The sequence below is a fragment of the Ambystoma mexicanum genome, chromosome 6p, assembly GCF_040938575.1.
Source record: "Ambystoma mexicanum isolate Mex_15411 chromosome 6p, UKY_AmexF1_1, whole genome shotgun sequence".
NCBI lineage: Eukaryota > Metazoa > Chordata > Amphibia > Caudata > Ambystomatidae > Ambystoma > Ambystoma mexicanum.
Genome location: NC_090935.1, coordinates 654,440,418 through 654,467,339, shown reverse-complemented (window position 1 = coordinate 654,467,339; position 26,922 = coordinate 654,440,418). Strand labels below are relative to the sequence as shown.

At 43.8% G+C, this 26,922-nt stretch overlaps 1 protein-coding gene across 5 annotated transcripts in view; it reads left to right on the top strand.

The window, feature by feature from the left end:
- BDP1 (BDP1 general transcription factor IIIB subunit) overlaps positions 1-26,922 on the top strand; it is a 2,223,165-nt gene that overhangs the window by 1,572,862 nt on the left and 623,381 nt on the right. For all 5 annotated transcript variants that reach the window (XM_069627521.1, XM_069627519.1, XM_069627520.1 and 2 more), the window contains one exon: positions 5,863-6,085. In XM_069627521.1, coding sequence (XP_069483622.1) covers positions 5,863-6,085 — 223 coding nt within the window. The remainder of the gene's footprint in view (positions 1-5,862; positions 6,086-26,922) is intronic.

Below are 26,922 nucleotides of genomic sequence, written 5' to 3'. Positions count from 1 at the left end.
GGGTGCCATGGAAGAGAGGGACAGGCTGGTATTCCCGGTATTTTCTGGCTCCCAAAAAGGGGGGAGGACTACCTCCCATCTTGGACCTCAGGGCCGTGAACAAGTTCCTGAGGAAGGACATATTCAGGATGGTGATGTTGAGAGAGATTCTGCATGCTCTCGAGTTACAGGATTGCCTGATGTCCATAGATCTTCAGAACGCTTACTTTCATGTGCAGATACATCAAAAGCACAGGAGGTTCCTGAGGTTCCTCACAGGGGTCAAACACTATCAGTTCAAAGTGTTTCCCTTTGGGTTGACATCCGCACCGTGAGTCTTCACCAAGCTTATGGCGGTAGTCGCGGCTCACCTCAGGAGATCCAGCATCCATGTGTTCCCATACCTGGACGACTGGCTGTGCCAGGGAAAGTCAGCGCAGCAGGTCTTGTCTGTGAGCAGGGGTGAAGGGGTGTATCTGTGCAATACTGCACTGGCTGAGCTTCTCCCTGCACTTGCAGAAGTCCCACACAACACAAGGTCAGAGGCTCAGTCCTAGACACTTAGGCAGGGAAGGCTTTTCTGCCCGGGGAGAGAGTCACCATCATTGCGCAGACGGTACAGCTGTTCCAGGACCATGCCACCTTACCGACAGCTTCCTTCCTCTGGCTCTTAGGACTCATAGCCTCCTGTATTTTTCTAGTGCCTGAGGCCAGGCTGCAAATGCTATTTTTGCAATGGCTCCTGAGAGGTCAGTGATCCCAGTACTTCGGCATGTTGAGGGACCTCCTCGGGGTGTCCAGGTCCGTGGTCGACGAACTTTCTTGGTGGGCGAGCAGCAGAAATGTGCTAGCGGGTGAAACCCTTCTGGCCTCCGTGGCCTCAGGTCTGAGTGGTTAAGGATGCGTCCCTAAAGGGTTGAGGTGCTCACTGCGAGGACTTGCAGGTGAGCGGCTTTTGGTCAGCAATGGATGCCAGGTAGCACATCAATAGACTGGAGTTGTGGCCCTTCAGGCTAGCCCTAAAGGCATTCGCTCCGTCTCTGAAGGGGAAGTAGGTCTTGATCTAACAGTATCGGTAGGTATCCGAAAGTCGCGCTACGCCTCTTCGCAATTCCCTAGCACATAAATCATAAGGCGTTCCTTTTTTTTTTAAAATGTATTATCAGGTTTCAACCGACACGTGTTTCGACAATGAGTCAAATTCAAGGCCATAAAATGATTTCTTATCCCTTTAGTCCAGGTAAGTGCGTGCTATTCTTGCAACTTGATAATTCTGTCACAAAGTTGTAATTCCCCTTCTTTAAGTAGCTCAATCACGTTCAGTGTTTTTCAAAAACGTGCATTTGAATTATGTGTTATTCTTGCTTCTATCCGAGAAATCTGTGTTCGTTTTCCAATTGTATAGTTGCAGGCTCAATCCAAGTGCAAGACAGACGCTCGGCACCCGGGATTGTCCAGAACGTAAAGTTCTTAATTGCTTGGTACATTGAGATTGCCTTACTTGCCAATTTCCCTCCAAACAAATTGGCCTCTAGGGGAGTGTGCTCTGGGAATTCCACTTCCTCAGTGAGCTGGAGTTGCGTCTTGTTGTCACTGGTACGTGTAGAAATCCCTTGACTTCAGCTCATACCGTTCGCACAATGTAGAAAACAATTTGAGTCTGTCATATTGGAGAATATCTCTGTCCCTGGATGATCCCTTTGTTAGCCCACCTCCGCTTGCCTACCCAGTCCATAAACCTCTGGGGTGGCGCAGTTCTCCCAAAGCGGCACCATCCCAGTGATCCTCCCTTTACAACCCATGGCTTTGGTGATTTCTTGCCTGATTTCCATGACACTCTGCCCTGCCGGGGGGCAATTCAAGCCCCGCGCCCACACCCCGCTCGCGGACCCGCGTACAGTATTTGTAACGGAGATCATTCCAGCTACATATGTGCCATCTTTTCCCCTCCGAAAACCCACTAATCTGCCACCACTATCTGTGACGCCCAGTAATACTTCAGAACATACAGAACTAAGAATTTCAGAGCTATTTCTTGGGCTGCTATTGCCCCACAGTATTGTGCGTAGCATCATGTTAATCTTGGGGACAGTCACTTGGTCATTCTGCAGCATATAGAGCAACTTGGCGATTGCTATCATATTGACTAAGTTGGCCCTCCCTATGGAGGATAAGGACAAGGTCACCTAGTGCATGACATCCTTTTACAATCTGGTCAGGATTGGATCCAGGATGTTTTGAAAGTACCCCTGTTCCCGCCCTTTGTACCTTGATCCCGAAATTGGTCTTTAGTTACTTGACTGGGGCATACCTCCAGGACCGCATTGGTCCCTTCCGTTAGTGGTACAAAAATTGATTTGCTTTAGTTTATTACTGAACCGCTTCTTAGACCGAAATCCTGTATTATGGCCATTGCTCTAGGGCAGGTTTGTTTTTGACTCGCCCATGTATATTAGCAAATCATCCGCACAGAGCGAGATGTGATCCTCCCATTCCAAGGCCATACAAAGCCCCTGCGGTGTAGGTCCGATCTGACTATCTTTGCCAGTTGCTGAAGCGCAAGGAGGAACAGTAGCAGAGACAGTGGGCATCCCCGTCAGGTCCCCCTCTGTAATGGGAAAGTGTCGGATGTGAAACCGTTCACCCGAATCCCGGCTGAGGGTTAGCGTATAATAATTTCACCCATGCCATATATTTACCCCCCAACCCAGCCTTATTCATTGCGGTCCGTAAGGATTTCTACTTTACTGAATCGAAAGCCTTCTCAGAGTCTAGTGCCATATTAGCATGTGGACCCTGCAGGTCTTTTACTTTTACCATTGTGTCGTGATGTTCATTCTTGTCGCCCTCCCGAGGGCAAAGAGCATAACTCCCGTAAACCCTCTATAGTGGCCAGTGTTAGGGAGAATTCTCTTATAAGGCTAATTTCCCAAACCTAGTGAGTCCCCCAGCAGCTTTGCTGGATTTTTGGGGTTTGTTTTTTTTCTCCTGATGAGAGTAGCTCTTTTGTTCCCACTCTTAAGCATGATTTGAGGTATGTCTTTGACTTGGTATGTGCTTATGGGCTATGGGGCCTTTTACTCCATAGGGTATCATCTGTTTTGGTATATGTGTTACACGGCACCCTCAGTGCAGTAACACAGGGGGGTGTCATAGTGACCCCCAAACATAGACTCCATATCCCGGGACTGACTACTGTCTCCAAGGGCATGTAAAGTCACCATTGGCTTTACTAGTCCAAAATTGTGAACAGAACCAGTACAAACCATCATATTGTGGAAGTACTGGAAGGGGTTAATTCGATTGCCCCTGGGTCTGTTTCCAGGGAGCACTGTCCAGTCCCCCCCTTGTCGAGTTTCTGGCTGGTGGCAGTGGTTACCACGCGAAATATTCCACCGGAATATTTCCTATGAGATTTTCCCATTCATTTTAAACGCACCTTTTTTTGGTGTATTGTAAAGATATCACCAGTTTATTTAATTCTCCACAGAAGCCCTCCAACTGGTGGCACTCTGTCTGGGATTCACAGGATGTGTGGGTGGGAGAATTGGCACCCTGGACTGTGTTGCCTTAGCAACCCAAGTCACACTCTGTTCTGATTGGCCCAGTGGTGAGCCGCCCGGCTCACCTCTTAGCATGTATGAGTGACAGCTAGACTGTTGAATGGGGGTTTTTCTGCATAAAAGCAGGGCTTTTGGGACTGGAACTTCAGAAGTCGCCACTGGACCTGAGAAATCCGTAGATGGGAGAAGCTGAGCCTCCTGCAACGACAACACCACCGGTGCAGCCCTGCTGCAACGACCTCACCACTTCCCCGACAACAAGAGGCGATCTTCTGCTGCAAGAGTCTTCTCCCCCTGAGCTGGTGGGATCAACCAGTTGGACCTTCGCCTTCCAGGACGTCCCTTGGTCGAATCGTCAGTGCCAAGCACTCGGCCGCCAGCAGGACTGCGAATAAAAGGAACGCACCTTTTAACCGAACAAACTCCGCGGCTGGTTTCATCCCTGGGCAGTGCAACTACTCCAAGTTTCCTCCTCTACGATATCTTCTCCTCCCCTTGTCGAAGCCACAAACTGCCCCCGCTGCCAGGAACAACTGTCACCGCTGGAGCTTCCTCCCTTTTAAAGGTACTGTGTTCCACCTGGCCTCGCTTTCATCGGATTGCTAAAGGTGACCCTTAAATCCTTGGCTTTCCAACTGGGTTGGCCCCCAGAACTTCCTAACTTTTATCTTTCACGCCAAACCAACCTCTTTTGAACAATTTAGTAAAGACTTGAGGGCATTTTTAAACTGTGTGATCTTGGGCACATTTCGTCTTGCCCCATTTAAAGTGGCCCTGTCCTATGAACTTTGGCTCTACAGTAGACTTTGCCTTCACTAGCTTACTGTGATCTTAGAAAAGTGTTGGAACCTGTTTTATTTTCATGACCTGCCTTTTTCTCTCCCTCTAACTTAATTATTGGAGTGCCATCTAGGTTAAGCGCTCACATCTGTTTTTACAATTTGTGGTGTGTTGACCTAGACTTGTCTAAATAATTATTAAGGGAGGTGTGTATACTTTTTTTGATTGTGTTTGAACATACTTTGATTTATAGTGCTTAGTGTATTTCCTATAGGGTGTTTTAAAATAAATAATGATATACTTTTGATACCAAGCTCTGGTCAGTGTTTGCTCCACAGTATTATTGGCCCTATTGTGTATTCTCTGTATACTGCCCTACTCGTCTTGAGAGACGTCTGACTGCTCAGCCACAGCTACCAAGTAAATCTGGGTGGTGCAGACTGCTACCAATTGGGTTTACTGCTTGCACCTGTAGCCTTAATCTTTTTGCAGTGTTCCCCAAGGGAACTGCATAGGATTCTGCCTAACAGCCAGCCTCAGATCCTCCGGTAGCTCCCCACTGTCCCTGCTTTCCATAAACATATCCAGCATTGGTTTTGCCAGGTTAGAGGGATTGTCAGGAGTAGTCCAGGTCTCAGTGAGAAATAGGAAATGAAAACTGAATCGCAGAAAAAGTTCAAGAATGGAATGAGTCTTATTACAAGCAAAACGGGTGTTAAGGAGACACTTAACACTTTATGTGTACAATTTGATTTTCACACTTTTCTATTAAGAAGAGACATTGTATAAAGACTTTAGGTCCCCACAGTGAACAGATGTCTCTCTACTATGACTATGTTTAATGTAAATTGTATATTCATACATTGGGGCAAATCTATCATAGGACTATCCTTACAAAGATAAAAGCTGGCCATTTGAGGCACAGTCGTCACAGTTGTCTATTTATGAATTAAATTGTTTCATACCTACTAATAGTATTTTCGCTTTAACCTTTTTTTAACAGTGTATGGTAAGTGAGAATGCTCCTACTTATTGTACCTATGATTAAGATTCTTTTGAGTTAACTTTGCAGCACAAAAACCAATTGACAGTGAAAAATATAAATAAGGTTACATTCATTCTAGAATGTAAGGTCTGAAGTAGTGTTGCACATGTTCCTATCTGATGTTTTCCTTCTATGAATTAATGTAACACTTTAATGTCTTTGTGGGTAAGGGGTTAGGGACAGCATCCAGCAGATCGATCTGAGTTCAGTGCTTGCTTCAGAAATCGATGTGCAATCTACAGTTATATGTTCAATCTTGCATGGTCGATTCAGTCTCTTATCTTTCTGAGTTCGACAAAGTGAGTACTTTTTAATTGGGAAACAGTAATAACTACTATTAAATCGTTTAGTAGCAGCAAGGTCCAGGCATGTGGCACTAAGTAGAAATGTGACATTATCATTGCGTTAGTCTTCTGTATAGAATTATTGTGGACATAATGTGATTATTGTGCCAGCACCTTTTAATCTAATTCTTGTTTATTTTTTGTGTCAAAGGAGAACTTGATAGCCATGGTGATCAGAGGGATACAACCATGCAACACCAGAACCATGTTCAAATAGATGTTTTGGAGAAAGGTCCACCTTGTGTTTCTTCAATAACTCATGGAGACCTTTCTGAATTTAAGAATGAAAGCCAAGCACTTCCCAAAAAAGAAAATGGTGACAACATATTTGAATTAAAGGGAAATTCTCACAACAGCGAAGAAACAACAAGCAGGTACAAATATTTCTTGTTAAAAGCTATGTGGTAAGGCCCTGTAAGTGATGCCAAACCTTTAAAAATAAACGAGCACCGCAGTCCATCACTGGTGGAGAGTGGGCAGTGCCACATGAAATACTTCTAAAACAGAACCATGCAGATGACATTTTCTTCACTGGGATCTTCACTTAATCATAAACCTCTCCATGCAATGGATTCCAGTGCAGATGTTAACCAGAAACAGTTCAGCAATAACCAGCTGTACACCTGAAATGTCTCTTGTGTGCATACATATATTTCTAAAGGAAGATGAGGTTAAAGCATGTTTTTATGTGATGCAAGACATAAGATAAATACCAACGCTTTGTTGAGTAAATGTGTTTGGAATGATATTTCTTTTCATGTTTTCCCTCCATCGACATCTATGTGGCCCCCAACTTGTTGCTATTATTTTGTACCTGTACTGGCTTTTGGAGGCAAGTGAATTATTTATACTTCACTTGCCTTGCTAAGCGCATCTGTTTTGGTGGAACTAATCAGTTCAGGAGAACTCTGTTTTCCTTTGTGAAATTCCCTATTTTACACTGCCCTCTTCACCTTACAGTGAGGTGCAGTAGGAATACGCCTCTCTTTAACTTTAATTTTCGTAATTTTGTGTTTACTTGTATAATGTGACAAAACGAGCTGGTGGCAGCAGATCTTTTTGTACTGTATTTCCTTTAATTTGCTTGTCCAGCTTAATGCCATTTAGAGTACCACAAGTGTTTTTTTTTATCTGTCCTTTGGCCATCTTGTCTTTGTGTTTTGGCTTTCTTCCTGAGCAATTGGGGGCAGATTTGCCATATATAGGCAGCTCTTTCCTGCTTTCCCTGCCACAACAGGGGAGGGGGAGACCTAATGTGGGGGCTGAGACTGTCTGGTCCCAGCACGCATCCATGCCAAAGGGTATATATTGCTGGGCAGATGTGGTGGCCAGAGGCTGTCCAGGGTTGGACAGCACCTGTCTGTTTAAATGGTACACATCCTTAAAATGTGTGTGCCTGGCGGTGACTCTGGCTTGAATCTTGTATAAAAGGAGGACTTTTGCAGCCATTCAACAGATTATCTTTTGAGCCAAGATCCCTGTTAAGAGTTCCAGATCTTAGGCGGGATGGGTCCTCTTAATTGCAGCCAACCACCATTGTCTTCTTCAACCTTTGTGACAAAGCTCTGCTCCTTTGCCTATCTCCAGAAGGCTTTCATTGATGCTTCGACCGCTCGACCAGTTGGAACAACCTTTCTCGACCCCTACTTGATGATCCTGCCCTTAGAAGCCTTCAGAAGTGTCCCAGAACCATTATGTGCGCTGACCAGCTACCTCATGGCTACCTAACTGCATTGGTCACGGTCTCAGACTTTGTACTCCGCAGACCGTGGGCTGGTGAAACAAGAGGCCTTGCACTACACTTGTAGCACAAATAGGGGCCTCACTGGACTAGCTTCTATGTTTCCACGATTTCTTCAAAGTGTTAATTGCTGATCTGCACCTGCATTGTGTCCTGTGGTTCCTTTGAGGTCGTCGACATGTGGTCCTTTGTTCGTCATGCCAGGGTCGTCCAGCTGTCCATTCGGAGGAACCGTCTCGCTGCAGCGCAGAACCGCAGACTAGCCCACCCTAAATCCTGATATCAAAAGTGACCTCTGCACCCGTGACCACTGCATCTCTTTCACCGGAACCAAGACACAGAGCAAGGGGGTCCAGCAATTTCACGAGATATCAAAGTGGACACTGAGTAAATCTGACTTCAGGGAGGCAGTAAATATTCCTGTTCCTACTTCCCTCCCGCCATAGACTTTAACTGCCATAAAATCCTTCTCCTTCCACTCTGTTGCTTGACTGATCAGTGGAGTTCTGCTCAAGGGTCCTCCCCTCGGCTCTCCCTGAGGTGGTTGGATTTGGAGAGGGTCTCCCAAGCACTCTACTTTAATTGTACGTTAACTTTGAGATACTTGCATATGCTGATTGGCTTTGCAAACACTTGTCTAATTCCCTTTAACAACTCCCAGCCTTCTGAAGAGAACTTCACTGGAATCTTTAGAACATGGCCACCTTTTTCCTAGGTAGGCGTGGACTTCTTAAGGTGTATTACTTACCTTGTTGTTTATTGATTTGTGTTGCTGCACTACAGTTGCTCAAATTGCTTTTACTGTGTTAAAAAGTAAAGTGTTAGTGCTTCTTCGCACACTAAATGTGAGTCTGTATATGATTGTTTGCTTAGTTTAATACTTACCAGTAGTTTTCTAATTACTAAGAGTTTGTCCCTGGCCTAAAGAAATAATTGTCACAAAATAAATGAGCAATTTATTTTGAAAAGTTCTTGCTGCGCTTTAGTCATAAATCGCAGGAAGAGATTTGACAGAGCATTATAAATGGGGTATCGATTTCACTATCTGTTGTAGTGCTGACATGTTTAAAGGATATCTTAAAGTTATAAAGCTGTACTAATTAAATTATGTTAATGCATTTTTCTACATCAATTTTCTTAATTGGCGAAGTGGATGTCAAGTGGCAGTTGGCGGTGAGTTACTTAGAATCATCTGTTTATCCCCGACGGCAAGATGTGCTCTGTAGCTCTGCACCTGGGGGTTTCTTATACCTACTTCTTCTGCAAAGCGGAAGTTAAGTGGCAGTTGGCAGTCAGTGGATGGAGGAGGTCGAGAGTAATTATTATAATTGTTCTTTTATAACATGCTTAATACAAGCGAGTGGTTTCTAAGCACGGAATCTGGATTCGAGCCTGTGTTGTGCTGCATGGTCTTGCTTCCAAGACAAATGCGTTGCCCTTGAGCTATCCTTCCTCCCCAGTGGGTGAGAAGATCTAGTCTGAGATTGGCCGTGATAGTATGTTGCAAATCCTGTGCTACCAGTGCATATGTAGTAGCCCCCTTGGTAGAATCGGGTAAGCAGATTGGGGAGTATTATCTGATGCAGAGGGGGGGTGCCAAAAGAAGTGGTACTGCACTAGATATATCTTACAATTTAAATCTAGTCGGATTAATTTCATACATCACTAGGTGAGCAATTATTTTGCAGCTCGCTACAGTTGAATTGTGTGCCAAATGAAATCCTAATAGTTCTTGCGCAGTAAATCCGTTAGTGGGGACGATCCGATTACAGGCCAACCAGCTGAAACCTGGGTGCAAACAGCCAAAAAGGACAGAAGTGCAGTGTGCAGAGCGGAATGTTCATAATTAGTGAAACAAGTAGACCACAGGACATTTGAGTCTAGGTATCCTGTGAGGCAATTGAATTCGACACCAGCTGCGACTTTGGATATAGCGGACGGGTGGGGAAGTCATCCTTGAATGGCAAAGGTGTTGTTTCAAGCAGGTCCCCTGAAGACCTCAGTCTGTCGCCATACGCAATTTCAAACATGGGTACGACCATGGGTACCTTCAACCTCTCATGAAGGTAGAACTAGAACTAGAACAAGTAAAAGGCAATACCCTGACAAAATTTTAAAAAATTGCCGGGTAGTGCCTTTTGTAATGGAACAGTGTGCCCTTAATTGAATCCGTAGCTGAAGGAGAAGCTGAAGAATGTCTTCTTAATATGTCAAATACTTGATATGATAGTTTAGTTATATAGCGCCTATACACAATGTGTTTCAAAGCTCATCAAGGCAAGGGAGAGAGCATGGGAAAATACATTGACATTCTTACAGGCCATGAACAGTAAGGATGTGAAATTAACTACCGTACTCAGCCTGACGACATTTCAGATAGTGCAAGAGCTAAGGCATAGATAAGAGTGGGAACGAAATGGAAACACAGGCGACTACTGTACTAGGCCTGACAACATTTCTGGTAGAGCTGGAGAAAAACAAAAGGTGAGGGAGAGGGGTGCAGCAAGGGAGGGGAGGAACAAAACAAGCGAATTTCGTACTAGGCCTGATGACATTTCAGATAGTGCTGGAGGGAGGTGCGGGCGTAAAACAAGTAAGGGGAGGAGACAGACGAGGTTGCTATCATACTAGGTCCAGGGACAATTCTGATGCATTAAGTGCATAGTGGAAAGTAAGGGGACGAGAGGAAGAGTTAAGGAAAGGGAGAGGGCGAGAGAACAGAGAGTAAGCAGTCAAAAAGAGTGGAGAAGCAATTGCAGAAGTCAGTAACATAATGTTGCAGCCAGTATACAAGATGAAGATGGGGAACAGCATGATTGAGGGCCACCATGAGTACAAGATACAAAGGAAGCCCAGCATGAGAGTTGCGAAAGGGTGACACACCATAAAAGGCAAATCCAGCATTGGCCACAAGACTGTGATGGTGAAACCAGAATGTATCAAGACAGACTTCTGCAGAAGTAGGCTGGAGGGGGGAGGGAGACCAAGGTAGAAGAATCGAGCAAAACAGGCAACACCTGTTTACGAGAAGGGGGCACAACAGAACATCACAGGGCGACCAGAGGTGGGGATGGCCTGTGGAGACAGGGAGTAAACACGTGTTGGTGCATGCTTACCTGCTGTTATAGCAGGGGTTCGGGCCCTGGGTCCTTCAGGTCCAAACAGGAATTGCCCTTTTCTTCACCTGCCCTTTGCTTTGAACTCCCAGGGGAAAGATGCCCTTGATCTAAGAGTTAAGAGCAGGAAGGAAGAGTCAGGGCTAAGAAGGTGGGTGGTGCTTAGGCCAGTTGACCTAGATCAATTTACACCTACTCCCAATCTGCACTTGTAGGCACTCTTGATTTTCAGCTGTGTCCCATACCATCTCTGACTCGTTACTGATAGGGGTGTGGCCTATGGTTGCGATAGACTTGTGTTGAATTCCCTGCTCAAACTGTACTCCAATATAAATGATAATATTGGTGAACAAAGGAATTTAATAAAACGCATGCTGTCTAAAATCTCCTTGGAGACTCGGACTGCTGATAAGAATGCCAATGCTCTACCCTTGTAGTGGCAGAAGATGCTTCTATTGTCATTCCTTTAATATAGACATCTGTTAGTACAGATCCTCTACCTGGTGGAGGTCGGGTATTAGAAGAGGAAATAAATTAAACAAATGAGACTTCAGAATTTCCTATAGACTTGAATCTGATTTTTGGCCGACTGAAAAAGAAAGTCCTACTAAAACCACCCGAGAAGCTCCTAAGAAAAAAACTAAGAACCGAAAAGGGAGAAGTGTTAACAACAGAAGCTCACGTAAGACCTTTAAAGAAAAGGAAAAAGGAAAGAGGATAATGAATGCTCAGCGATTGACCAACTTCTACAATATGTTTCATTCTATTCGACTGGCTCGGAACAGATTAAAAATGCTCCTCTGTTTGACAAAATTTAAAATAATCAGCTGCCAGTGTGGCGCCCCCCCCCCCCCCCCCCCATGGTCGTCCATGAGAGGAGTGTGCCCACTGTTAAGGAAAACGTGGCTACAGTCGAGATCTCTACTCCCTTTATTACGTTGGATCAAAGGTGCCTTGCATTAGAGGGATAAACGGTGGTTGAACTTCTGGATTGCCTATTTCAAACCCTGTTTTGTCCTCAATGAAAACCCGCCTCATTCTGGAAAAACATCTGATTGTCAAAGCTAAGGTTATCTTAAACAGAGCTAATGTTCTATCATTGTTGTGAACAGTAGCCATCTTGAATGATGATGAATCAGCGGATATAGACTGGTTGGAGCTTTGTGGCAATTTGCTGCTGTATAGAGTTATTCTGCATGTAATATCAAGAGTGGTATATAACATGTTATTAGCCGCAGCAGACAAACTCCTATGGCAAGGTTATGATGTGTTCAAATTTAAGGACCGGGAAAGGAAGGGGAGTTGTTCTGAAAATGGGAAAGGGTTAAAGGAACTCCCTGGGAAGCCTGCGAGGAATGAAGTACTGAGAATTGCAATCTCAGTTGCTAACCGTGTAAGTAGGGTGATCACCTATGACAACTCCCCAATTTCTTTTCCTCGGGAGGTGAAAAATTGGCAGTGCGTAGCACAATCTCTAGATACAAAAAGGTCTAATGAGTAGCAACCCCTTGTATCTTTAGAAGAAAATCTAGTGCATTTTAGTTTGGATTACTAGGGGTCTTGCCCATTTGTTCCAGCCAGGGGGAATTGAATTAACCCAGGCCGACCTGTTCCTGTAACAGGAAACCTGGTTGCTCCAGAAACCTGTTATGGACAGTTTTTTTCTTTTTTTAAACAAGGCTGTTTATAAAGGTAAAGGTCGATCTGCATCTGGTTTGCTGTTGGGAATTCAGAAAGGTTTGGTATTCAAGCTAAGGCGCTAGTAGTTCCTAATGCGTATATTCAACCTATTAAATTCATCTAGGAGAAGAGTCTGTATTCAAAGAAATCCCTTGTAAATCAGGGTCCCATCACCCCCTCTCTGGGCATTGGCATTTCTGGGTAAGGAAGGCACTCTGAAGCAAATCAGGAAGCTGAAGCAGGACTTTCAAAAACATCAGTTTATTTTCTTACAGCAGGCAGAACACACCATACAGCATCAAGGACATCCCTGGAACTCTGCTACAATTCTGACCTATCACAAAATGGTGGATGACCTTATTTTGGGTCATATTTTGATACCAGCTCTGATTCAAATCTAGTTTTTCAGTAAAATGTACTTAGCATATACTACTTAACAAACCTTCTATCACACAGAACATTCTGATCTCATAAAATAGGTCGTCCTTTAAAGCGCTTCTCTGCAAAGCACTATAATTCTAATTTCTGCAACATTTAGAGTCATTAATCAACCCAACAAGTTATCTACTTTCGGTTTGAGGGGGAGTGGGTCTATCTTCATTACATTCAGTTTGAGGGAGAGGGGGTGCACGTCCCTATACAACCTCATGTTAATGTTTATCATTATTCATACATTTTTACTTGAACCCTAGCACAATTAATTTAGAATGTATGACTGCTGCAATTGAAAAAATTGAGGAAAACAAAGAATGGAATGAATCAGTAGAAGTGATAATCGTGGGGATTTCAATACTTGGGGGTTTTGAGAGCAAGAAACTTCTTCCCCCTCCTCTTTCTTATGAATGCCACAATTGCACAGAGGAAGGTTTAGAACTTATCATTAATGATTAGAGTTTTGTAATGGTTAATGGGAACATACAGGGGGATGTTCCACCGAGATCTACATGGAGCAATGCTATTAGTTGTTCCAACATTGACCATATTCATGTTTGTGAAACTTTATTTCCTAAATGTGAATCACTCGTGATTGAAAACGCTGCTGTAAGTGATCATGCGTGTATGTGGTTAGCCTGCAAACTATGTTTGGGATGCAAAGATTTTTTTAGGGTGAATGTTACGTGTAGTTTTGCCAGAAATCGCTTAACGTGGCACATTAAGTGTGTGGTTAAGTGTAATACTCTTTTAGCACTCACTATTGAGAAGAGAAATTTAAGTGAATATTTGGAGAGGCATCCTTATGTGGAAGTGGTAGAAAATGTATAAATAATGCTGTATCACCAACAATATAAAAAACGGGCATTCCAATCTCTTATATACTGAGTTAGTTGCCCAGAAAAGATTAATGGAAGGGAACTATATAAGACAAACCAGTTGTCCAATGACCTTAGGGCCCAATATAAGCATTAGATTAGGGATTGTTAGAACTGTGTTGGGGAACATAAATACCTTTTAGCCCAGACTGATGCAGAATTAATGATAGTGGCGTTGGAGGAGCACAATGTGAGCCATTTGTCATCAATTAATAAGACCTTAAACCCTGAAGAAAAGTTAGAAACTAGCCTGGTGTCTGTGGATAATTGGATTGCCTTCTATTCTGAGATCTATAGATCTAAATATATATAGATCTATAGATATTCTGGGGAATTTGCTTTTGATGGAAATTATTTGACAAAAGTTGATTGGGCGTTCATTCTGATTCATAAAAAAGGGGACAAAACTAATCCTGCCAACTATAGACCAATTGCTCCTCTTGAAGTTCAGGAAAAAATTTTGTTTCATTAATTGAAAGGGATCTTAACAAATGGGCTAGTAAATCATATAGTTTAGAGCCTTTCCCGATCGGTTTTGTAAAGTGGATGAGGGACATCAGTGAATGGTTTTGTAATTAATCTTTTAAAATAGGAATCATTTAAAAAGTAAGCTATACTATATTTGTTTCGATTTTAGTATGGCCTTTGACAGTGTAAGCTATGTTTTAATGTTGAATAAACTCAAGAAATACGGTTGTCCAATGTATCTGATTGCGATTATAAGAGAATTGTATGGGGATACTACACTCAGAATATAACTAAATCACGAGGGTCTTTTATCTGCGCCAATACTCGCCTATAGTTGATTAAAACAGGTTTGTGTTCTGGCACCTATCTTATTTCATATTTATGTTAGTGACATATCTAGTGCTTTGGAGAGTGCTCAATCGTTTTTACCAAAGGTGGGTAACACTGTAACAAAGCAACTACTATACAGAAATATAGTAGGTGCTTGGGTCCTCTTCTCTTAAAACAAGAGAAGAGGACAGCAGAACATACTGGAACAAATATAAGACGGAAGAAAGTAAGACCATTTGGAAAAACATAGAAAAACAGTGCAGGTATAATATTTTCAAAGCCAACAACAACTTTTTTAATGTTGAAAATTAGGGCTCTTCCAACAGCACCAAGAAGCTATTCAAAATCTTAAACTCTTGTGAAATCTCACTTGAAGTCAGACTTGCTTTCCCACACAACTGATGACTGTACCAACATCCAGCAAGCATTCACAGACAAAATTACGGGGGCGCATGCAGAAATCGTGGCAGACCTGGTTTTTGTCACACCACCCGTGAACACAGATTTGTCTGCCCAAAGGTTAAGAGAACCAGTGGCAGGGGTCGGTCATTTCCAGTCATAGCAAGTTTTGTCTGGAATGATCCAGCTGAGATGCGTCTTCCCCACCTCCTGCAAACAACTTAAAACCCTATTATTCAATTAGAATTATCGCTGACTAATGGATATGACCTTATCACCAGTTAGATACCCCGTTTCTGCCGATGCCCCCCCTCTCATTTGTCTGTCATTGTTCTGAGTCGTCCTTGTTCTTGTTCTATGTGCGCCCTGATGCCTGTGGGCTGCAGGCTTTATAAGTACTAAACATAAAGATAAACTGGCGATCTTGTCTTCTTTGACAGGGCCTCCATTGGCTTACAGCGCCAGATAGTGGCTTTGATGATTATACTAAACCCAATTGTCTTTCTATAAACATCAGGAAGACTAAGATCATGATTATGAAGTCCTACAGGACTCCTACAGATGGTTACTAAATAATGAGGTTTTAGAAGTGGCATTGGAGTTCACATATTTGGGCTTCTTTTTGACGGTATCTAACGTTGTCATCCTGCAAATGTCTCAATTATCAATTAAATCAGAAAATAAACGATTAACCGCACAGGCGAGATTAATAGAGACAATTTGGTCGGTTTTCCATTCACCCTGTCCTAATATTTTTTAAACCAAAAGTTGTCCCTATATTATCTTATGGATCTGATATCCTTTTAAGTTGAGAGAAGATAAACGGGGACCTTTTAGAGGGTCTATATTGGAAACAAATGTCATCTTAACCGTCTGGCACACCTATTGTTCTAATTCGTTTTGAGCTTGATATTTTGTCATTGTGGCCATGGTTGTATGGAAGAATTTAGCTTGTCTAAAAAAAATTATAATTGCTAAAGAACAGTCCCTTTTATTCTTTTAGGCCAGACACTTACTAGGTGGGAAAACGCTTGTCTGAAAATCTTGTTAAAGTTGGACATGACAGTTGATCAATTATCTATAAATCCTTTAGAGGAAAATAAAAATCTTCGGTATCAGACTATATCAGCACTCTGGAAATGTCTACGCTGTATTCCCTTCCCCATTATATACAGTTCTATGGGAAAGCTTTAGCAATGTTAACAGCAGAGTTTTTGAGTACATTTCCAGATTTACATTGGGGGAAGTATTTTATGAAAATTAGTTTTAATGTCCTGCAAACGAACAAAACTATGGGTTTGAGGGGAAATATTGCTAGTAATAATAGACATTGCTGCTGTTAAGAAAATTCAGAACAAACGTAGAAACAATGTTGAGTGTACTCATTTAAAAACAAATAGAGAAGAATAACTGGGTAATTTTCTTAAAGAATTTCAGGTAACTTCAGAGGATTCAATTTGGTGTATGCTGTTGAATGGTCCGCAGGTCTTGTTGAAAATTGAGATTTTTAAAAGAAGTCTTGATATAGAGTAGGGAAAATTGTACTATTGTGATTCTTTATTATCTTGCTTAATGCATGTTGTTAATGGCTATTTTAATGTTTTAAGTGATTGGTAGCTTTTAATTGTTATTGTAACCTGTGGTTAATTCTGTGTCTACAGTATAGCTTTAATATTTTGAATCATGAATTAACTTGTCTTTTGTTGTACAATTGTGAAAGGTTTAATTTCAAACCATAACGCAATAAGAAAAAAATACAAACTAAATGTAATAAATAAATACATTCTGCCTAACTGGTGTTAAGAGTGTTCTGTGTGCACTTAACGGAACCCTTCACCACTCACACTCTCAAGTTTAAGCCTCACTGCTCAGTCACACTACATTGATATATTTTTGCTAGAATTTGTGTTCCCTGGCCACCCGAATAGGGTGGCTTGTATGAATCTGTCCACAGGATTGATTCTGAAAATCCATGGTAACAGCACCCAAGATAATTACTGCCCTAAGAAAATAAAGTCTCTAAAGAGCCCTCGTAATGCAGTAATTCCCCCGGGTCATATTTTCTGCTCCTTGAACACTTCATTTTCTTGGCCTGCCTGTCCCAGTCCCCTCTTTTCCTAACTAACTTTTTAGCATCATTTAACATTGGATCAGGTTTTGTGTTTTTCTGAGAGAAACCAACTCTTTTTTTTTCTCACAGATTTTTATCAGCATGTTTGATGAGCCTCCTAGCTGTGCCATGCTTGTCCCATTTGAAAGTTGTCCAAAATGTGTTTGGATGATGGCAAAGCTGGAAAAGCCAAAACTGTCCATATGTGGTCTGCCTGTCTCTATCAGAACTGCCAAGTCTGTCAGGATGTGTCTTAGATGCGGTTTATGCGTTTGACTGACTGGAGGCGAAGGGACTTCAGGCCAATTTGGAAATGCTAGGATGACGTATACTCTCGGACGCTATACCGCCTTCCAAGAATTAGCAAATATCCTTCGCCTGGCTGATCACATACCCCCCCAAGAAGATCCCACAATTAGATATTGAGGGACTCGTCAGCAACATGATCCTCCTCATTAAAGCCTTTGACTGTGATTTATATCTAAACGTTAAGGCGCTCTCCATCGAAAATGTGTGTTTGAAACACTCAATGCCAGAGACACTGAGCATTAAGTCTGTTTTGTTGAAGTTGATGGGGTCAGAGGCTCTCATCTCTCCAAGAACATCTCAAAAAGGTTTGGGCCACCTATCATGGGAAGGCCATTACCAGAATGGTGACAATGGACCACGTGCTGTGACAGTCGGGGGCTTGACCTTTTAGGTTTGTGGAGTGATAGTGCTTTCTCTTGGAAGCTCACGGCTTGGAAGAACTACATAGCCCAACAAGCCTTGCTTGGCCCATGCACGCTAGTCAGCTGGTGGTGAGACCTGCCAGTGTGCCACGTCTCGCTGCACGTGCCACTACCTGCTTTCCGGCAGCATAAGAAGCTATGGGAACGTACCTGCAGCGCTCTCCAATTAGTAAGTAGTGCATGCTCACATTTTACTGTGGCTTGCTTTTTAATCCCGGTGTATTTTCTTTCCAGCGTCTCTCGTACCCCACTTACCTTCTTGTGACAGCCCTTCTCCTTGGTCTATGTCCTTTCGCTGGCTGTGTATCTTTTCCCTGATTCTTCTTCTGACTTCCTGATTGTTACTGGGACATCAGCCTCGTTTATTAGACTTGTTTTTTGATTGTGCCTCAATTTGTATTCCTTCTGTCTACCCGTTATGAACTTGGTATGCTTCTTGATTTGATACTTGACTACTACCTCGACCTTGGAACCATTTGACTTCCTCTGGTTCCTATAGTTCTTCCTTGTGGCGTCGGGACATGGCCTCACTTTTATTTTTGTTTATTTTTCCTTGTCGTCGTGCAGGTTTCCTGATCCATGGACACAGTTCATTAGAGGGAAGGATTCAGTTTCCAAATAGGTTGCCCGCGGATCATCTCTTGACCCTAGGTGGGTAGATATTTCATTCTCACTCTCAGTACTTTTCTTTCTTTTTTGTATATTGATATCGTCCCTCCCTTGCAGCCTGTAGGTTCATGGGGTTGGAGCTGTTTCTTCATTCCACCGTTTCACCTGCCCCCTTGGAATATCTTGTATGCTCGAGGTTCTGAGGAGCTAGGTTTAGAAGTGGATTGGATTACCTTGCATATACTGTACAGAGTACAACCTTCAACAACAACATGCCATGTACCTTACAGATTGAAGAGCCACCCTCTTGAAAGGTACCATGGAAGGCGCTGGGGAACTTGTCGCAGCCCAAGTCCAAGCTGTTGATGCCCTTCATGCGGATCTAGCTTCTTTACACAATTGGCTTGATGACTTGCAAGCCGTAGTACATTCCCTGCCACTAGGTTTAAATCCGCTGACAGACCCTGCATTGCCCACTGGGGCCCCTGTTGATGTAGCCCCCATCCCTGTGTTGGCCCCAGTTTCTGAAGCAGTTCCTCTACACTTCCCGCTAGCACCAACCAAGCGGTTTTGGCGGACCCCAAGGGATATAGAACCTTCCTTAATGTAAGCTACACTTTTTGAGCACACCCACTTCCTTCCTGGGTGCCCCTTCCAAGGCGGCTTTTGTATTGTCATATCTAGGGGATATTGCCACAGCCTGGGCAAACCCTCCTCTGAGCGTGAAAGCCTTTTGCTATATGACTTTGATGCGTTAACAAGCGCTATGGCAAGGGGCTTTGACACTAGACAAATGGGCCAGGCCACAGATCTGCAGCTATTGGAATTGGTTCAGGACAAAAATTATTGGTTGACATATTTCGCACGGGTTTAACCAGTTGGCAGAAGAGGTATCTTTGCCCGAGGACAAGAAGGCGGTTTTGTATTACAAATGTCTCAGGAATGAGATCATGGATGCCTTGTCGATAGTCCCCACCCTGCCTCAGAACTTTGTAGGTCTGTTAGACTTAACCTTACAAGTTGATTCCTGTATATACGAACGTAGTGGAGAACATGAACATTTCTCCTCACGACTCTGGGGTACTTTGCACCTTTCTCCTGTCTGCCCTGTAAGTCCAACTGACTTTCCTGAATCCATGCAGATCGGGGGAATTTGTGGTAGCTTCACTCAGGAAGTGAACGAGAGCTGCTGAAGGTTTACTTTGTCTTTATTGTGGTAAAGCCGAGCATTTTGTCAAGGATTGTCCCGGGAAATCTCCACGCAGGGTGGAAAACAAGGCTTGCCCGTAAACTGGGTATGTGGGATGAGCCAAGGTGTTCTTGCTGCTCTTAATATTCCTGTCATTACTACTCCACCCTACAGTCTTCCGGTGTGTCTACAAGTAATCAGTGAAAATGCAGTCCATGTTGATGCTTTCATTGATTCCGGTGCATCAGGTGTCTACATGGATGCCGCCTTTGCTTATGCAAACAAGATCGAGATCTTACCCAAAGAAAAAACAGAACCTATATGGACAGTGGACGGTTCCACCTTGTCATCCGGCTCTATCACACATAGTAGCAGAACTATGTCCATGATGTGTGTACTAGATCATATAGAACAGTTGATATTTGATATCAATGCAGCTCCTCATTTTAAGGTTATATTAGGACTGCCATGGTTATCTCGGAATAATTCTGCCATTGATTGGGAAAATAAGTCGGTGATTTTCCATTCTTCATACTGTGAGGAAACATGACTACAGTTTAGGGACGCGTTACGGAGTCCACAATGTGCTATTTCCTCATCGGTACATGACATTAGTGGTGTACAAACCGTTCTCCGACTGTTATCACGATTTCGCAGACTTATTTGATAAAGTCAAAGCAGGACATATTCCCCCACATAGGATGTATAACCTACATCCTGGGGCTCTCATTCCCTGTGGACGCATCCATCAGTTAACTTTGTGCCAAAGATACCCATTTACGTGAGCATATAGCCAATGCTCTCCGTAGTGGCTTTATCCGCCACTCAGTTACTAGCTGCATTCCCTCTTGACTTTGTACCTAAAAAAAAAAAGGGGTGAACTGGGGATCTGTATTGATTACTGTGAGGTCAATGCGATCACCATAAAAAGTATTTAGCCATTGCAGCTTATCTCCTTTCTGTTGGATCATGTTCAGGGCGCGTTGGTGTGTATTAAACTAGTCCTCAGAGGCACTTACCATCTGGTGCAGTTAAGAGCAGGGGATGAGTGGAAGACTGCTTTTGGAACCCGATATGGTTTGAGTTTACTGTGATGCCGTATGGGATATTTAATGGCACATTTCAATTATTTCGAAATGTTATTTTCCGAGATCTTGTGTATAGCTTTGTCATCATTTACCTGGAAAACATTTTGATGTATTCCCCGTCTTTAACTCATGTAACTCATGTCAGGGGAGTATTGCTCCAGCAGCGCAAAAACTACACTAACAAAGTATAATGTCTAGGATTTATGCTATGTCCATATATTATGTCGTCCTGTTCTTACTGCCGGTTTATAAGGAATTTCTCGACCATAACTACCCTGTTGACAATGCTGATCTCAAAGGATCACTGGTTCTGTTGGGGAACCAACGTTCAAACCACTTTTGATAAACTCAAGAAGGCATTTACTGAGGCCCCAGTTGTGAAACATCTGAACCCGTTGTTAGGGAGAATTCTCTCTTTAGGCTGAATTTCCTAACCTAGTGAGTCCCCCAGCAGCTTTGCTGGATTTCTAGAGTTTGTTTTTTTTCTCCTGCCAAGAGTGAGACCCTTTTTCTCCCACTCTTGGACATGATTTATGGTGTCCCTTTGACTGTTAATGTGTTTTCTGGGCTATGGGGTCCTTTACTCCATAGGGTCTCATGTGTTTTTACTATGTGTGTTACACAGCACCCTCCGTGCAGTAACACAGGAGTGTCATAGTGACACCCCCCCCCCCCCCCCCCATAGACTCCATACCCTGGGACTGACGGTCTCCCAGGGCATGTAAAGTCACCATTGGCTTTACTAGTCCCAAATTATTAACAGAAACCAGTACAAACCATCATATTGTGGATGTACTGGTCGGGGCAATTCGATTGCCCCGGGGTCTGTTAGTCGAGGGGGCACGTCTCCGTCCCCCCTGATCGAGTTTTGGCTGGTAGCAGTGGAAACTACTTTTTATATTCGACCGCAAATATTTCCCTATGGGATTTTCCCATTGTTCGAGGCTACCAACTTTAATTATTTAATTCTCATAGCCTCGAACATACCGTCGGTTAATTTATTTCATATTAATTCACCAGTTGGTATTTATTGCCAGGACCCGATTCTAAAATAGCGTTTGTGTTCTCTTTTGTAACTCCAACCCAAGTCGAGCCCTTTGTTCCACTTTTTGGCGGGCTTCTCCACAGAAGCCTCCAAAAGTGGTGCCACTATGTCTGGGTACCACAGGGGATGTGGGAGGGGGTTCAGGCACCCTGGACTGAGTTACCTTGGTAACTCAAGTCGCACTCTTGTGTGATTGGCCCAAGCTGAGTGAATGGGGGTATGCTGCATAAAAGCAGGGCTTTGGGGACTGGAACTTCAGAAGTCTCCACAGGACCTGAGAATCCGACGATGGAGAAGCTGAGCCGACCTACCACGACGACACCACCGGTGGAGCCCTGCAGAACCGACTCACCACTTCCCGATGACAGAGAAGATCTCCCGGCTGGAGAGGCTTCTTCCCCTGACTGGTGGGCACAACCAGTTTACCTTCTTTTCTTCGCACCCCAGACCGGTTTGTGGTCAAACTGCCCGTGCCAAGCACTCCAGCGGCCGGATAGCCACTTACCACTGAACCGCGAATCAACGGACCGCTCCTTGTACCTGAGAAACTCTGCGGCTGGTTTCTTCCCTGGCAGTGCAACTGACTCCTGTCTTCCTCCCCGACGAGATCCTCTCTTCCCCCGGACGAAGCACCGACTTGCATCCGCTGCCAGGAACAACTGCTCCCGGTGGAGTGTTCTCACCACTTTAAGGTACCGTGTCCGCCAGGCCTCCCTTTCTAAAGATTGCTACAAGGTAATAATAACCCCTTAACCTTCTTGACTGGGCTGGCCGCCTTGACCCTCTAACTGGTCCCTTTCTTTGGTCCAGCTCCTTTTTGAACCGTTACAAGACTTTTGTGCACTGCAACCGTGTGACCTTGGACACATTTCGTTTTGATCCTCTTAAAGCGGATCCGGCCTACTGACTCTGATTTCACAGTGTTACTTTGCCTCCCTCTCTTGTTGTGTTCGTGAAAAAGTGTTGGGATCTGTTTCAATTTATTCTCTGCTTTTCTCTCCCTTTTTAAAAAAACGAATTATTAGAGTGCCATCTACGTTAAGCGCTCACCGCTGTCTGAAAATAAGTGGGGCTTTACTTAAGACTTGTCTAATATTCTTTTAAGGGAGTGTATATCTTTTAGTGACCGTGTTTTTGAATTGCTTAGTATTAGTGCCTGTGTGTTTTTCTAGATGTGGTTTTAAATAATTATATCTCTTTTACACCAAGCCCTGGTCAGTGTTTACTTGTTCTATTGTGTTCTCTTGACCTATTGTGAATACTCTGTATACTGCCTAACTCTTCTTGAGGGAAGTCTGACTGCTCAGCCACAGCTACCAAGTGAATCTGTGTGGTACAGACTGCTACCAAGTGGGTTTACTGCCAAACACCTGTAGTCCTAAATCTTTTGCAGTGGTCCCAGAGGGAAATGCACAGGTTTCTGCCTAACACCCGTATCTACCTTTTCTCGTATAAGTGGATAAATCGCAGGGGGCGGTATGTTTGGTCTTGTGGCAATCATGCAAAGCAACTCGGCTCCTACATCCCCTTGCATATTTTTCACGTAAACTCAGCCCAGCCAAAAGGCATTATACTATAATGGAAAAGGAATTGCTGTCCGTAAGGGTCACGTACCTGGAATGGAGGCACCATCTCTTTGGAGCGACGCATCCTGTACAAGTATACACCGATCATAAAAACCTCCAGGCCTTGAAAAATGCCAAGTGCACCAACGCTCGTCTGGCCTGTCAGCATTTCTTTTTCTGCCTACGACTTTATTACTTAACGACCGGGACTGAAAAATGGTAAGGCAGATGCTCTATCCCATCAACATAGAATCGAGGCAATTAACTGGAGAGATTTCAACACAAACCTGGGGCCCAGTCTTGTGATATGTATCTGTTCAACACCTGCGGCGTTACTGGAACAGTTAAATCAATGGAAGTCCGTAAACCCTCTCTATCCGATTTCATCAGTGGTAATGGATAAAGTAGGTATTTTGTGTGAAGGTTCACAATTGTACTTGCCCCCTGTACAACGTCAACAAGTTACCGTCTGTGCCCAAAGTGAAAAGGTTTGTGGGAAGGCAATGGGTCGATTACGAAGTCTACCCATACCACTGCAACCATGGCACTTGATGTGCTGGGACTTGATCATTGAATTATCACTGGTTGGAAACACGATATGGTATTTGTGATTGTAAACTCATTCACCAAGAAGGGCCACTTTGTAGCTAGTCAAGGTGTTCCCACCGCGGCCGAAATAGCATGTTTGTTCTTTTTCCACGTCTTTAGGTTACACGCATTACCTTCCATAGTGGTATTCAACAAAGTGTCCACAATTAACTTCTAGATTTTAGAAAAAATATCTATAATGTTGCGCATGGACCTTAGGTTTTCATCTGCATACCACCCACAATCAGATGGTGAAACCGAACGTTTAAAGCAAATCTTCGGTGCTTCTGGTAGAAAACCAAGATACTTGCTAGGTTTACTCAATACTGCAGAGTTTGTTACAATGACGTGACACATGCATCTGCAGGGACTTTTCCATTCTTTGCCTCCTGTGGTTAACACCCTAAAATGTTGCCTGACAATATAACATTGTCAACCCATCAGCCATTGTAGACTTATACAACAATACTCTAGAACTAGCTCTCAACCAGATAGCTCCTCTTAAACAACGAAAAGCCAAACCTATTGCCCACTCCAACAAATGGTTCTCAGCAGAATTAAAGGCTCTCCGCAATATCAAAAGAACTGCAGAAACTAGTTGGAGAAAAGCCCCCTCTCTTTCCACTAAAGATAAATTCGCTTCAGCAGCCTCCACCTACAAATCTGCCATCCTAAATGCTAAAAAAGAGATCTATAACATGAGAATACAAAACGCCAAATCTGGCACTAAAGAACTATTCTCTATACTAAGGGAACTCGAATCACCACTGCCTCCTACAGAGGACTGCACTAAAGACGAGGCCTGGTGTAATAATATCCAGCTTGCCCTCGCTAACAAAATTGCCCTCCTCCAAACTAAGATAGAAGCAAAAAAAGCCAACCTTGCCTCCAAACCAAACCCCAACAGCAAAATAGACCACACCATCCCTAATTGCCCCTCCTTCCACTTCTCACCAGTCACAGAAGAGGAAGTAATCAAGATAATCGCCAGTCTCAAACCATCCAACTGCAAAGGTGACATTTGTCCTGCCCCCGTCATCAAAGACGGAGCGAATGAGTTAGCCCCTCTCATCACCTCTTTGATCAATTCTTCCTTCAAAAACTCGGTGGTCCCCAATAACCTCAAAGAAGCGTGGGTCCCCCCCCTGCTCAACAAACCTAACCTAGACCCCAACATCCCCACAAATTACAGACCCATCACCACAGTCCCATTTCTCCTCAAAATCTTGGACAGGGTAGCCTACCTCCAAATACAACATTTGGAAGACAATAACCTCCTAGGACTGCGACAATCCAGCTTTAGACCAAGGCATAGGACTGAAACTGCCCTCTTGGACCTAAAAATCCAAATGGATGATGCCAAAGACAAGGGCAAACTGTCCATTTTGCTTTTATTGGATCTATCCGCTTCCTTCGATCTGGTTGACCACCAGATCCTCACTCAACACCTCTCCTCGGCTGCTGCATTCTCTCAGAATGCCACTAAGTGGATCCAGTCATTTCTGTCTGACAGGTCGACTAGGGTCTTCGCCCCCTCCGCGGTTGCGGACCCTATCCCAGTTACATGTGGAGTGCCCCAAGGCTCCTGCATTTCACCCACACTTTACAACATCTTCACGAAACTCCTCTTTGACCGTCTTGATGATCTGGGTGTCGGCTACACTAATTATGCAGATGACACTCAGGTCCTCATCACTCACTGGCAGCTATGAAGATGATGTTGCAAAGCTTAATGAAATCTACTTTGAAATCCAAGCCTGGATGGCCACACACAGTGTTTGCCTCAACGACGATAAGACAGAACTGCTTATCGTAGGTTCCCAGGCTCGCCTCAACAAACTGGACCAAAGGTACCAATCCTTTACCATTGATGGCAACATCATAAAAGTTTCCAAAGAGGTCAAAACACTAGGTGTGTACCTCGACTCCACCTTGTCACTAAAATAACAAATAAACTCCACCATCTCAGCCACTATCTACACCAATAAATTGATCAATGCCTGCAGGCTTTTTCTCTCCCCCTCAAGCTGCCTCACCTTATCTAGAGCGTTGATATTGTCTAAATTAGACTATTGCAACACACTCTACCTAGGCACCACCACTAAAAACTTGAACAGGCTCCAGATCCTTCAAAATAATGCATTAAGATGTGCCCTCAACCTCCCGCGCAAGGCTCACATATCCACGGTTAGCAAAGAAGTGCATTGACTCCCGATCCGTGACAGAATTAAGCTAAGAACGCTGGTCATCACCCACAAGTGCCTGTCACGCACTGCCCCTCACTACCTCTCAGACACATTTTCTAGACACTGTTCCAATAGACCCACCAGAACCCCTTACCTGCACCAACTAAAGATCCCCAACTACAACCTAAAAACAGCAGGAGGTTCCAGTTTCCCAGTTCTCGCAGCACAATGCTGGAACGCTCTCCCCCTGGCAATTGAATGGGAAGCCGCGTTCTGGCCATTCGGAGCCATGGTAAAATCATGGCTATTAGCTTAAACATTTAGTCTCCCACCTACACGCTCGGCCTGCCGCCGTTCTCCACCATGTAGTAATGTTTACCCTGCCTATATCCTACTCAGGACCACCCTTGAACCTGGTCCTCACTCTCCACTGTAACTATCTTGTACCATGTTTTCTGTTATTCTACTCTTTGTATGTACCTACTCAGAGCCTGGACTATGTATGTGCTCTGATTGTTGTATTATTGTGTTCGTGTAACGTTATGTAACTCTGCTGTGCACATGATTATGATCCCAGCTACCTGAGGGTTCGGACGCGCTTTATAAATAAACAAACTAAACATTAAACAATAAGGTCCCGGCAGCCAGCAAGATGGTGCAACATATTCGTACTGTACAGGCGAGGGCCTCTGAGTGTATGCTGTCTGTGAAAGAAACACAAATGGGCAAACCATATCTACGGCTCCTCCGTATGTAGTCGTTGACAAAGTCTAACTGTCCACTCAGCATTAAAAGTTGCCCGGGTGCTGGAAATTATTACTCAAATATCTGTATTCCATTGTTCAAGTTATTAGCAGCCATGTGTTTATCCCTGCCTCACATTCCTGTTGAATCCATCCAGTATTTCACGCATCTCTGTTGAAACTGTGTATCCGGCACTCATATTCCCAAGAAACTTACCCCTGTGCTGATGGATGGCTCTAATAAATACGAAGTACGGACCATACTGGATGCTAACATTTCCCATGGAAGTTTATATATCTTATGTGGAGTTGA